General features: G+C 41.4%; 1 protein-coding gene across 1 annotated transcript in view; it reads right to left on the reverse strand.

Moving 5' to 3' along the window:
• Positions 1-6,191: 6,191 nt before the first annotated feature.
• The window catches only part of KLB (klotho beta), a 33,711-nt gene continuing 25,601 nt past the window's right edge, over positions 6,192-14,301 (reverse strand). Inside the window, exons 4-5 of the mRNA XM_030314016.1 lie at positions 9,367-10,510; positions 6,192-6,556 (exon numbers count right to left, since the gene is read on the reverse strand). Coding sequence (XP_030169876.1) covers positions 6,192-6,556; positions 9,367-10,510 — 1,509 coding nt within the window. The remainder of the gene's footprint in view (positions 6,557-9,366; positions 10,511-14,301) is intronic.

Raw genomic sequence — 14,301 nt, forward strand, 5'->3', positions numbered from 1 at the left:
TGTAGTGTGCTAAGAACAGTAACAAGGAATAGGATGAGGGTTTTTTCTAGTAATATTTAATGGGAGAATTGGCTTGAATTTGGTTTTTTGAAGGATTAGTGAGGATATTTCAGGCAAGAAAAACGGTACCAGTAACAGGCAACACCATTTGTTCATCATTGGATGTAGAACTTTTGAGGGGGGGGGGTCCTGAAGGTATCTAATTTTGCAGAGGCATAAATTTGAATATTGTGAGGTAAATGTGCTTGAGTCATTTATACCAGTAACTTCATGTGAAAAAGCAGCTGAAGAATGTAACAGTGATACACCTTAGTGAGGTTACTTTGTGTTCATGATAAATATGGTGGTTGTGTCCAAGATCCTCACTCTTAACTCTCTGTCCTACCTCACCCATTTACTCCCATATGCTAGTCCTTGATGTTTTTAGAAACTGATAACCCTTCCATAATCTAATTAATGTTATGTCATGCTTTAAATATGTTACCATATTACACTAATTTAGCAGGGTTGCCCCCAGCCTCTTCCTGTTGTCTTCCCTATCTCATTTGATAGAAACTCCAACCTTCTGATTTCTCAGGCAAAATAACAGCATTCAACCTTGATTCCTCTTCCCAACTACACGTTAAATCCATCAGAAAAGTATAGACTCTGCCTTCAAAGTAAGGTATGTTCAAGGACTTTAAGAGGGGCACCTGGCTGACTGAGTTGGTAGAACATGCAACTCCTGATCTTGGGGTTGTGATTTTGAGCCTCATGCTGGGTATACAGATTACTTAAAATGTTTAAAGAGACGTTAAGAAAAAGCAACCATTTGGAATGTATGGGTCTTACTGAGATCTTTATTTTATTCAATGTTTTGCTTATTTTTGAGAGCGCGAGCAGGGGAGGCGCAGAGGGGAGACAGAATTCTAAGCAGGCCATGGCCTCTGAGCTGTCCACATAGCCCGACACGGCTTGAATTCAAAAGTGTGACGACATGACCTGAGCCGAAGTCAGACACTCAACCGACTGAGCCATCTCGGCGCTCTACTGAGATCTTGATTTTATTTTATTTTTGAGAGACAGAATGGGAGTGGGGGAGGGACAGAGAGAGGGAGGCACAGAATCCGAAGCAGGCTCCAGGCTCTGAGCTGTCAGCACAGAGCCCGATTCGGAGCTCCAACTCTAGCTGTGAAATCATGACCTGAGCTGAAGTTGACCGCCCAACAACTAAGCCACCCAGGAGCCCCGAGATCTTGATTTTAAATGAGCCAACTGGATTTTTTATTTTAAGTTAATCTTTAGTTTGGTGCTAAGTTGTTAAGAAATGTAAGTGAAATGTTAAACTGTAGTTTGCTTTGAAATACTTAAAGTGGGGTTGGGGAGGGCATTGGATGAGAATCGAAGTGAAACAGAATGCCTGTAAATTGATAATTGTCAAAACTGAACAATGGGGATTCATTGTGTTTACTTACATAAAGTTTGAAATTTTTTATAATGTAGAGAATAAAAAGCCCTGTACATTTTTGGGGAGGTTAGTATAATAGTCTTAACTGGTGAGCTTTGCTCCTCTCATCTTTTAAGCAGTAATCAGAATCCTTTTTTCAAATTCAACTTCCTCTTAACCTGATACACTGGCTGAACTGACCTTCCTGTTTCTCAGTACCACTGCCTTAAAACTTTCAAGTTGTCTTTCCCCCTGGAAGTTCTTTCCCTTTGGAGTGACAACTTAGCCTTCAAGACTATAGTCAATGTTTTCAGGGCACCTGGGTGGCTCAGTTGGTTAAGAGTCCGACCTTCACTCAGGTCATGATCTCATGGTTTGTGATTTAGAGCCCCACATTGGGTTCTGTGCTGACAGCTCAGAATCTAGAGCCTTCTTCGGATTCTTTGCGCCTGCCTCTCTCTCTCTCTCTCTCTCTCTCTCTCTCTCTCTCTCTCTCTCTCTCTCTCTCTCTCTCTGCCTTCCCCAGCTCACAGTCTCTCTCTCAAAAATAAACATTAGGGGCACCTGGGTGGCTCAGTCAGTTAAGCAGCCGACTTCGGCTCAGGTCATGATCTCGCGGTCTGTGAGTTCAAGCCCCGCGTCGGGCTCTGTGCTGACAGCTCAGAGCCTGGAACCTGTTCCAGATTCTGTGTCTCCCCCTCTCTGACCCTCCCCCGTTCATGCTTTGTCTCTCTCTGTCTCAAAAATAAACGTTAGAAAAAAAAATTAAAAAAAATAAACATTAAAAATTTTTTTTATAATCCAGTGTTTTCAGTGAAGCCTGCCTTGATGACCCTGTTGTGCTCACTCCTCATCTCCATCTTATACATACCTCTGCTTCACTTGTTTTTGTTCATAGCATTTATTATGGATTGTACACTTTTTTTTCCTGTTAGAATGTAACCTTTGTGAAGATGGATCTTTTCTCACTGGGATATTCCAAGCACCCGGAATAATAATGCCTGGCAGATTGCTATTTGCTAAGTACATGGTATCTAGGTTGCCAGGGAGATTAAAGTTACAGACACAGTAATACCAATGGGATTGGAAAGCAATGTTTTGGAAGGTACTGAGGATCTTAAAACTTTGAAGTTTGAGGAAGAAGTTTCCGAATGGCTGTAATTTAGAGGGATGGAGGTGTTTATATTGAGAGTGTCTGTGTATAGGCAGTGGTAGCCACAATGGGAGTAAGTGTGATTTCTCACAAAGTGAAGTGGATTGATCGGGGTGAGACCAGGGGAACAATTGGAGGCTGGTTGTAGCTAAGAAGTGATTTTCACTTAGTTGTTTTGTTGGTAAAGGAAAGTCTAGTTCTCTCCCCAGGAGGGCTTCCATGTCTTCTGTGCCTACAATAGATAAAAGGACTTGTGTGTTATTTTCCCAACTTTGAGGATTAGGTGCCTACATTTTATAATGAGAAAACAAAACTCTGAGGAAGGTTCACCAGTATGCACACAGCTTGGGAGGATGGGCAGGGGCAGTGTTAGGCAGAACCCAATTATACACCAGACCCATTCATATTCTATAGTTCTTAAAATTGATCAGACTGTTAGCATAAACTGTTTATTCGAAATAAATTACATTGAGAATTAAACTATTAGTCAAAATGTACTGACCACCTTTTTACAGAGGATCTTTTTTATTTTTAAAAATTTACATCCAAATTAGCATATAGTGCAACAATGATTTCAGGAGTAGATTCCTTAATGCCCCTTACCCATTTAGCCCATCCCCCTTCCCACAACCCTTCCAGTAACCCTCAGTTTTCCATATTTATGAGTCTCTTCTGTTTTTTCCCCCTCCCTGTTTTTATATTATTTTTGCTTCCCTTCCCTTATGTTCATCTGTTTTGTCTCAAAGTCCTCATATGAGTGAAGTCATGATTTTTGTGTTTCTCTAATTTCACTTAGCATGATACCCTCCAGTTCCATCCATGTAGTTGCAAATGGCAAGATTTCATTCTTTTTGATTGCCGAGTAATCCTCCATTGTATATATATACACCACATCTTCTTTATCCATTCGTCCATTGATGGACATTTGGGCTCTTTCCATACTTTGGCTATTGTCGATAGTGCTGCTATAAACATGGGGGTGCATGTGTCCCTTTGAATCAGCACATCCGTATCCTGTGGATAAATGCCTAGTAGTGCAATTGCTGGGTCATAGGGTAGTTCTATTTTTAGTTTTTTGAGGAACCTCCATACTTTTCCAGAGTGGCTGCACCAGCTTGCATTGCCACCAACAAAGCAAAAGAGATCTACAGAGGATCTTTAAATATGGTTATGTTGTAATATTTTCTAGATAAACCAAACTTGAGAGACAGTTTGTCACATTGAATACACAAACTACTAGCACGCACAAAATTTAGCACAAGTTAATTAGATTTTAAGATGATTCCCCCTGCCCCCCAGCAAGTCTCAGGCTTAAATTCTGAAGATCTTGTCAAAAGCTACCAGCAGTTTCAAATGATAACTTGACAATTCTTAAATATTTGAGTCTGGGATAAATCTGAAAAGTATAATTGGTCATGATTTAGATTAAATACCTATCTAAGGATTCTTATATGATCATGGCTTAAAAACTTGTAAGATGATTCCTAGGTGTTAGGACTGCTGTAAGCATTGGTTTAAGGACTTGACTGGGGCTGGGGGGGCAGGGGTTGGTGGTTATGTATGGCAAGGCAACAAATATGCAAAAGGACACAAGTTTTAACTTAAGGTGTAAATGTAAAGACCTGAAGTAGTGAAGATTATAAATACAAGGTATCTTTTTAATGTTTATTTTGAGAAAGAGAGGGCCCAAGCAAGATGGGATAGGAGAAAATCCCAAGCAGGCTCCCCACTGAGCACAGAGCCTGACTCTCATGAACCCTAAGATCAATGGAGCCAAATAGTCTTCAAGGTACTTTTGGATCAAAGAGCACAAAGTAGACCCCAGGAAAGGAAAACCTAAATTTAATTCTTAAATCTTTGTTGTTCCTAATACTGAATGTGCGTTCTTTTTTCAAGATGTTGGATGTTTAGAGAGGTTTAAAAGTTGGTAAGTTGTTCAACTGATAATTAGAATATTCACTGGAACTGTGGGGTCAGTGAAGCCATGTGGCACAAAGGGGAGGGGGAACCAGCCAAGTGATTCTTTTAAATGACATTCTTTACACATAGTGAACATTAGAACAACCAGTTGTGATTGTGGATAGCCTTAGGTCCACTTACTTTTCAAAGAAGAAATTAAAAAATTATTTGAAAACAAAAAGCATAATCTAAAAATTGCCAAAGGTGGAAGAGTGGGTGCAGAGGGATTAAGAAAAATAAAAAAATTTACTGCTTGAATTTGGCCAGCCGAAAAGCAAATTTATTTCCCATCAATCACTTGTGCATTTATTTGACCAATTGTGTTCTCTCATTGCAGTTATCTTTGAAACACTGCTATATAAAATTTGGCTTCTGACATAGGTGCACCTGGAAAACAATCACAATTGCCTTAATTTAGGGTGCTTTCCTACCAAGGGTTTTTGAACAAAAAAACTTCACTTTGACTCAGGTTCCTGGAGAGCGGGGGACAGTGATTAGCTACTATGTGTAATGGGGTGGTGATTGAAATGAATGGGTTTACATTTCGAGTTTAGCATACACAACAAATCTTAAGCATGGAGTTTAAGAAAGTCAAACTCCTGGTTCAGATTTAAGTTACTTAATCCCAGCTTCAAAAGGTACAATGAAAAAAGTTTTAACTCCTTCAGACCATCAACATGTACACAAAAAGCACAGTTGCAAGGTGCAAGGTCAAAATACACCTGCATTCTACATCTCTGAGAGGTCCCTGTATTCACCTGGTATCAGAACAGTGGAGCTCAGGAGAGAACCCAGTCTTACAGACTAATAGGGTCCTTTGATGACTTGATAATAAAACTTGACATCTTTTTAGAATGTTTAGCTTTCCCAAGTGTGTAAGATCTCGTTTGTTGCTTCACAAAAATCAAGCGAGGAAAATGCTGTCAATTTGTCTAAAGGAGTTTGCAGTGTTGTGAGGTTGAGCAGGCAGGTGAGTCTAGCTGTCCTTTATCTTAGTCCTGTGACCTTTCCATGAGATGAGTCATGGAAGTTATTTGTTTTTTAAAACTTGGATCTGGTGCAAGGAGAGACCACAAAATCCTATATTTTATAAATGATAACTTTTATTACTATTGAAAACTAGGATTAGTGGGCTTAACAGTCTATGCTGTAGCTGATGATAAATGAACACTAATCCTATCGTGTGTTTTCTAAAGGGGAAAAGCACCTCCTTAGAAGTGACAGAATAATCACTGATTATCCAGTGTTAAGAGTTTTAAATTTTCTGTTGTGGAGTCTAACCAAAGTTGTACTTTTTTCAATATAATTTGTTAAATGTAGCTATTGGTATTTAGAGAAGAATGATAGAAAACAGCTCATCAAACTTCATGAAGCAGTGTATGAGATAATCCTAGCTTACTGTCTGGGTAAAGCCTTTACCTTCAGATCCAAGAACTGAATTCACTGATGTCCACACCTTAAGGGAAAATTCATTTGAACCACACAACAGAGACCTCGATTGTCATCACTTGGTTACCACTAGTATTTCAAATTGTCTTTCTACAATATAGGTAATTCTGTAAGTTACCAGTATACGGAACCGGAGTGAATTTTTTAAACTTTCTTTCATACAGACAGAAATAGGATCAGTTTCACTAAGACCTCTCTGTGTCCTTACTTTAGTGGTATGTGCTGTAAGTTCTTTGCTTTCCAAATTTTTTTTCTCTTCCGCTTATGAAAAATAGTAATTGATAAAAGTAGAACCAGGGTGGAGAAGAAGCAACAAGCAAAGAATATCAGTGGTTTCTTTTGCACAAGAAATAAGCAGACAATGCACTCTGTGTTTCTTGGAGTCTGACTGCATCTAGGACTAGTGATGTCAGAAGGGAAGCCACTGTTGCTGATCAGTTTGTTGTAAAGCTGAACTGAGGACTTAGCTTTGAATTCAGATGTGAAGAATCCAAATCTGGGTTTAGATTTTTCTTCAGTCAGTTTGAATGCATAATAGCCTTTGATTTTGACTTTATCAATCAGTTGTGCTGAAAAATATCAGAAATGAACATTAATCACATGGACTATAAAGTATCTAAGTAAGAATTTAGTTTCCATTGAAATAAAGTCATACCCATAAAAAAGTAGTGATTGTCCTTAAAGGGTTTTTTGACATTCTTTCATGATTGGTAAAAGTGAAAATATGTGTAACTTTAAAAATATGTGTAATTAAGTTTTTAAACATTTGAAGTAAAACTTTGATCCATAATATAAGAACTGAGAGCAGAGCACAGAAGCGCATTTATGAATTGGAGCCATGAAGGTGGAAAAGGACTTACACTGTTCAGTTGATCATAGGCACAAAAGTCTTACCTATTTGGCTGGTTTCAGGTCTCCAATACGTCCTTGGTGCGGCCCAATAACCATACTTGGTTTCCCCTAGTCACTTGCTTGGCTGTTTCACACCTCTCCCTCCTCAAACATATAGCACCTCTGTCCTTGCTTTGAAGGGATAGCCTTCCTTCCTATTTTACTGAAAAACATACTCACAGGAGAATTCCTCAAACTCCCACAATCCTATCTATCCACCTACTACCATACTTCTGTTGCTGTGGATGTCCTGTCCATGCTCCTGGAAGAGGCTGACGCTTATACACTAAGTTTATTCTCTGATTTACTCAAGGACATCTCTCCATCTGTTCTCTCACATTTCCCCTCACTATTGGTTCATTTCCATATAAACATGCTATAACTTTTAGTATCTTATGCAAAAATATCCTTGATTGCACACCCTCTAGTGAAAAGCACTGGCTCCTACTCACCCTACTCATTGGTTTCTCATCTGACTTCTGAATATTGAAGTGTCCCAGGGCTCAGTCCTCTACGCTTGCTCCCTTAGTGATACCATCCAGCCTTACTGTTTCTAAATCCCATTCTTGGTCTTAACTCCCAAGTTTGTATCTCAGCCCCAGACCTGAACCTGAGACTCCAGTTAGCCTATGTGACATCTCTAATTGACTGATTAATAGACGTCTCAAACTTTAACCTGTGCAACACCAAACAACTCTCCAAAAACCTGTTGTCAGTCTCCCTGACCTGGTAAATGGCCACTCACCCTTTAGTTGCTCAAACCAAAACAGATTTCATTCTTCACTCTTCTAACGCTCTCCATCCAAGCCTGATGACTTTACCTTCAAAATCAGTACAGAAGCTAGCCACTTCTCACTATCTCTACTCTATAACCTAATCCAACCCCCCACCCATTATTTCTTACTTAGACTCCAACCCTCCCTGATTCTGTTGTTGCTCCTTTATAGTGTATTCACTGTAAAAAAGAGTAGCCAGAGTGTTTTTTAAAGACTGTGAGTTAGATCATGTTCCCCTGCTGTTTAAAACCTTAAATAGCCTGTCTCTCACAGTAAGAGCTGCAGTTCTTAATGATGGTTTACTAATGCCTCTTCTACTTCCTTGACCTCATCTTTGATTGCTTTACTCCCTTACTCATTCTTCAACCTTCCTGAACCTCAAACAGGCCAGGCATGCTCCCACATTGGGATTTTTGCATTTGCTGTTCTCTCACCTGGAACACTTCACAGATAACTGCACAGGTTTGCTGCCTTGTTCCTCCAGGTCTTTGAAGACTTCCCTAACTACGCTTTAGAATTGTAACCACTCCTAAACCCCACTCCTGGGCACCCTCTTCCCTCTTCCCTGCTGTGTTTTCTCATAGAAATATTTGCTTCTGACACTCTGTATCTTATCTGCTGATTCTCATCCCACAAAAATACAGCCTTCATGAGGACAGTAGTCTTTATTTTGGTGAATGCTGATATGGTGCCTAGAACAGTTTCTGCCCATATTCGGTGCTCAGTAAACATATTTCTGGGATCTTTTTGCTGCTTCAACAAATCTATTGTGAATATTTAAAATTAATATTTAAAAATGATAGTAGCAAATGCTGGAAAGAGTAGGAGATAAAGACTCTCAAACACTGTTGTTTGGTCCTATCAAAATAGATAAAATTGAGGAAAATTTTTTACAGTATTAAAAAAATAGCTTACTAGGGGAGGGGGGATAGAAAATGCCTTTATAACATTTGACCCAATAATTCCATAGTGGGCAGTCCTTAGGAAGATAATTAGGAGTGAAGACACAGATTTGTATTCAAAGATACCTACTTTTTAGTATTAAAAAAAAAAAAAAAGAAAAAAAAAAGAAAAACCCACAGGGCTGCCTGGGTGGCTGTCTGATCCAGAGCATCAGACTCTGGATTTCTGCTGAGGTCGTGATCTCAGGGTGGTGGCAAGCTTGAGCATGGAGTCTGCTTAAGATTCTCTGTTCCTCTGGAGTCCCGCATGTGGGGCTCGAACTCGCCAAAGTGAGATCATGACCTGAGCCAAAGTCAGACGTTTAACCAACTGAGGCACCCAGGCACCCCTATGGGTTGTCATTGTTTTTGATTTTTAAAAAAATGCTTTTCTATGGGGCGCCTGGGTGGCGCAGTCGGTTAAGCGTCCGACTTCAGCCAGGTCACGATCTCGCGGTCCGTGGGTTCGAGCCCCGCGTCAGGCTCTGGGCTGATGGCTCGGAGCCTGGAGCCTGTTTCCGATTCTGTGTCTCTCTCTCTCTCTGCCCCTCCCCCGTTCATGCTCTGTCTCTCTCTGTCCCAAAAATAAATAAACGTTGAAAAAAAAAATTAAAAAAAAAAAAAAAAAAGAAAAAAAATGCTTTTCTATCCTTGCCAAACTTTCCCTAATGAGCTGGCATTGTCATTAATGCGCCTTCTCCCCTCATTCTTTCGTTCACATTAGCTGGTAATGTCCTATTTCACTGTACCTGATATGGCCCCGCACCTCACCTTTCAAAGCCTCCTGAATGTACTTCTCTAAGTAGTATTTTCGGAGTTCATCATTCTCCAGAGACTGGTCATCGATGCCATTGGCCGTGATGTAAACATCCACGTCTCCATAGTTCTTCTGGATCCACCTCAGCACCTTGCGCTCCCCCCAGGGCAGGACAGCCAGGCGGCTGGGCGAGCTCAGGCAGGTGATGTCCTGCAGAAACTGGACGTCCCTGTCCGCGTCGTAGCGGCTGCCGTTCTGGCGCGCGTGCATCACGAACCAGGTGGTGAAGTGGTTCAGCGCGTAGAAGTCCGCGGCGCCCTTGACCAGCCTCCTCTCCTCCTCCGTGAACCGAGGCAACGCGGAGCGCGAGAGCCCCTGCCTGTTCTTGAAGGCGATGTACTCCCTCATGGCCAGCGGGTAGTCCCCGGTCTTGAAGAGGGGTTCTGCGAACCAGGCGATTTCGAACTGCAGGAAGCGCTCGGCGGCCTGCCAGTGCGAGTCGGCGTAGGGGTTGGCGGGTTCTGCCCAATCCGAGTGCAGAGACAGCGACACGGCCCCATGCTGCGCAGACCTGTACCGCCGGTCGTAGAGGTGCCAGACCAGGGCGTGGGCAATCAGCAGGTTGTGGGCTGCCCGGTAGGTGTCGTTACTAGTGTGGCTGTAGATGTCACTCAGCCTGTTGGGCTCGTTGATGGTGATCCAGAGCCTCACCAGGTCCCCCAGCTCCTGGAAGCACAGCCCGGCGTAGTCCTGGAAGGCCTGGACTGTGGATGGGTTCAGCCATCCCCCGCTGTGCAGCAGGGGTGTGGGGAGACCCAGGTGGGCGTGAGTCGGATAGTACAACGTGACCATTGGGGAGATGTTGAGCTTCAGCCCCTCACTGACCACGCACCTGTAGTACCTCAGAGCTTGTCGGTTAACCACGGACAGGTTGCCGGCGGGAAGGATTGAGGGCCAGTCCAGAGCAAACCTGTAGTGAGTGACCTTCATTCTTGCCAACATCTCGAGTTGTCTTTTGATGCTGACAAAATCTGTGCATTGGGCTGGCCGTGTTTTCAGCCTCACCCCTTCCACACGGTGCAACAGTCTGTTGCCCGTCACATTCCACACATACAGGTGAGGGTCGCTGAACTGTGGGGAGGAAGCCACTGCCTTGGGCTGTGAAAACAAGCACATCGAAGTAAGGCACACCCTGGCAGATAGGCTCTTAGCATACATGGTTTAAGAGGAAGAAGGGGGGTCTTATTCTGCCTCTCACTGACAACAAAGAACATAAACGAAGCATGTAGCCTCTTCATAACGATCTGAATGTTCTTCTAGTTCTCCTGGTGATGTCATAGAAGAGGCCTGGATGGATCATCCTCTCTTCTAGCTCTTGAAATCTCCCAGGGAGACCAGAAAACAGGGAAAGAAACACACCCAGGGCTTGGCTTGGATAACAAGTTGTTTTTCAGAAAATACTGAGAAACTCCTTTCTTGTCCTAAAAACTCAAGTTATACAGAGGGGTCTCTCATGATTCTGTTCAAATGCATTGGGAAATTTGGGTTGGTACCTTCAGTTAAAAGGAATCATGAAAGATGGACCTTCCAAACTCTGCCATAAGTTGACGGCAAAGTTAAAATTCCAGTTGTAGAGGATTTCACTGAGTTTGGCACTTGGAGTCAAAGGTGGCTGGTTAACCCAGCCATAGTTCCTACAAGAGGCTAGTGGGATGGCGTAGGGAATGGCCCTTGCATTTGCTGAATGCAATTTTCTAGCACCTTATATTTGAAAAGTCCAGGTGATATCACATATGCATCATTATGTTGTCCCTACCCATGTGTCTGTGAGAACACGGCATTTATTCATCCAACAGGAGAATACTGAATACCCTCTTTATGCAAGATACTTGGATTATGACTGGGGAAAACAGGAAAATATCCCCCAGAAACTCCCAAATGGACTCTTGGATCTGATGGTGTGTCATACCCTGCCTCTCCACCAAGGAGATAGTCCTGGACGCCGGTCCTCATTCTCCCTCTTTGAAACTTGGGCTTGGCAACCCTGGATAGTGACAGAGCAATGTCACCCACCCCACAGATGTGCCGTAATGAGCCAATGACTCTGGCAGAGCACTCTGTCAACTCTAAAGCAATCTATAAACCTAAGGTAGTCATGACTTGGGTTTAGTTTTCCATGGTTGCAATAATTGCCTGCTAGGCCCTTGAGTATAAAAAATAAAAAGGCTTAAGAAAAACATCTCCAAATTCAGCATTAATAGGAAAAAATAAAAGTTCTGTATTTGTGTTAAAATACCTTTTCTTCCTTTAGCTGAGTTTAAATGCACCCAGAAAAAAAATGATAATTAACCTTTGGTAAATATTTTCCCTCTAATTGTTTTCTTGTGTGTCATCCTTCATAGTCTAATTACAAAACCATAACACTGCCCACTTACCATCTGTCAACCAGTTATCTAGAACATTAAACTGAGAGAACATTGATCATGTGAGCATGAAGTTAAATGTGTATATAATTATTTGAGTACAATCCTTCTAGCTTAGATTGACAGTCTCAGTGTTTGGAAACCTCAGAGCATCAATATTGAAAAGGTGTTTACAAAGAGCAATCTTGCTCTGAAATAAGGCAAGAGCCAATGAAAATGTGTCTTTTAAAAATCTCCAAAAAGCATTAGTTTTAGCAAGTGGGTGTGATTAATCTGCTAAGAGATCTCATTAGAGATGGTGAACCCTGATTTCAACCCTAGCTCCCAAGAGCTTGTTTCTAAAATTCTGTTCTCCACTAAAAGGATCCTGGGCTCCTTGGAGAATGGCTTCTTCCAGTCTGCGGTAGGAAAAGAATGAGGTGATGCTGGTACATCTAATGCCAGAAAAATAAGGATGTGCTTAAAAACTGAAAGGGGGGGCGCCTGGGTGGCGCAGTCGGTTAAGCGTCCGACTTCAGCCATGTCACGATCTCGCGGTCCGGGAGTTCGAGCCCCGCATCAGGCTCTGGGCTGATGGCTCGGAGCCTGGAGCCTGTTTCCGATTCTGTGTCTCCCTCTCTCTCTGCCCCTCCCCCGTTCATGCTCTGTCTCTCTCTGTCCCAAAAATAAATAAACGTTGAAAAAAAAAAAAAAACTGAAAGGGAAATGTCAAAAAGACACAGGAGCGGTTTGAGGGAGTCCTATTGGCTACTTTGAGATAATTTGAGCATCAAAATGACTAATGAAACATTGGCAGTAATGAATTATAATGCACTGAAGTTAAGAGAACTACCCAATATATGTTGAAGGAATAATATAATTAAAAATTTACCATTTTGCAATCTACAAGGTAATAATTCAGGTGAAGTTTATGAATCAATATTAAGACCATTAGTGACATATTGTTAGGAAGCAGGATATGTATACAGTCTCAAAGTGTCATCAGCAGATTACTTTCTAATTACAAATGGAAAAGTTACCTTTCAATTAAGAGATCTGGCAAATGCTACCTTAATCAAGAAATCTGGTAACTACTACTTCCACACATTAACATCTTTCATAATGAGACAATGACATCATGTGCTTCCTGATGTGATATATATTGAACCTCATCTACATAGTATCATTCCAGAAGTTTATTGAATCCAACAAAGAAACAAAGAAAACCAGAACATGAGACATTCTACAATCAATTGGTTTGGACTCTTCAAAACTGTCAATACCATGAACTTGGGGGAATTATTCTGAATTTAAAGGAGGCTAAAGATGAATGACATCCTTGTTTGTATTCCTGATCCAAAAACATTTTTTAAACCAAAAAGGACATTTTTGGAAGATTTAGGATAATTTGAATATGGAATGTGATGATATTGAATCAATATTAAATCTTATGGGTATGATAATATAATAATATAGGAGAATGTTCTTATTTTTAGGAGACACATTTGGATAGCTATATTTTGGGGTGAATTGTAATGACATCTGCAACTTTTCACTTTGTTTATCAAACAAACACTTTATAAAGCATAAAGCAAATGTGGCAAAATGTTAACAATTGGTCAATTTTGATGAAGGGAATATGGGTGTTTATTGTACTAGTTTGAAATATTTCAGAACAAAATGTTGGAGGTGCCTGGGTAGCTCAGTCAGTTGAGCATCCAACTCGGTTTCAGCTCATGTCATGGTCTCATGGTTCATGGGTTCTGGGCTGACAGTGCAGATCCTGCTTGGGATTCTCTCTCTGCCCCTCCCCATGCCCCTATGCGTGCTCTCTCTTTCTCTCTCTCTCAAAATAAAGAAACTTAAAAAAATATGTTGGAGGAGAAAAGAATGCTGAGAGGCGGGGGGAAAGTACGATAGGGATATTTGTAGGTAGGCATACTAATATTTTTAAAATGTTACTTTCATTTTGTCAGTCTTCGTATAGAGGACATTTAGGTTTTTTTGGCATCTATTCATAATCCTCTGGCTGATTTTTCAAAAAGCACCCTAATTTTCCTTGGCAAACAATTTACCCTCATTCTTAGTCCAAGTTCAAGGAAGATCGATGTCTACCAGGCTCCAGGGGTAAGCATGAAACCCAGACGTGGTTGATCCCAGAATTGCTTTCCCCTGACCTAAGTGACTCACTTTCGCTCCTAGGAGTAGGAGTAGGGTCCCCAGATGGGGTAGACATTCACAGTGTCAATCACAGGGGTATAAGTGGGTCTTCAGATGAAACAGAAACATACAGGTTGAGTCATGTGCAGGCAGGAACTCTTGTCTCTTGGGATCTTTCTTTGCAGGTGTGGAATTATAGAAAATATAAACCCATTTGAAATGGTAGGGAAAAGATGGCGTGCCTTTGCCATGTGTAGGAAATAGGAATTGGGTAAGTAGTTGGCTCCATAGGGGACACAAGTGGAAGATGAGTCAGTCCTGTATTTAAGTTACTCTGTATCTTTCCCCCCTTTAGTATCTCTGAGCATTTACTAAGTCATGTTTAAG

The sequence above is a fragment of the Lynx canadensis genome, chromosome B1 (genome assembly GCF_007474595.2).
Source record: "Lynx canadensis isolate LIC74 chromosome B1, mLynCan4.pri.v2, whole genome shotgun sequence".
Taxonomy (NCBI): Eukaryota; Metazoa; Chordata; class Mammalia; order Carnivora; family Felidae; genus Lynx; species Lynx canadensis.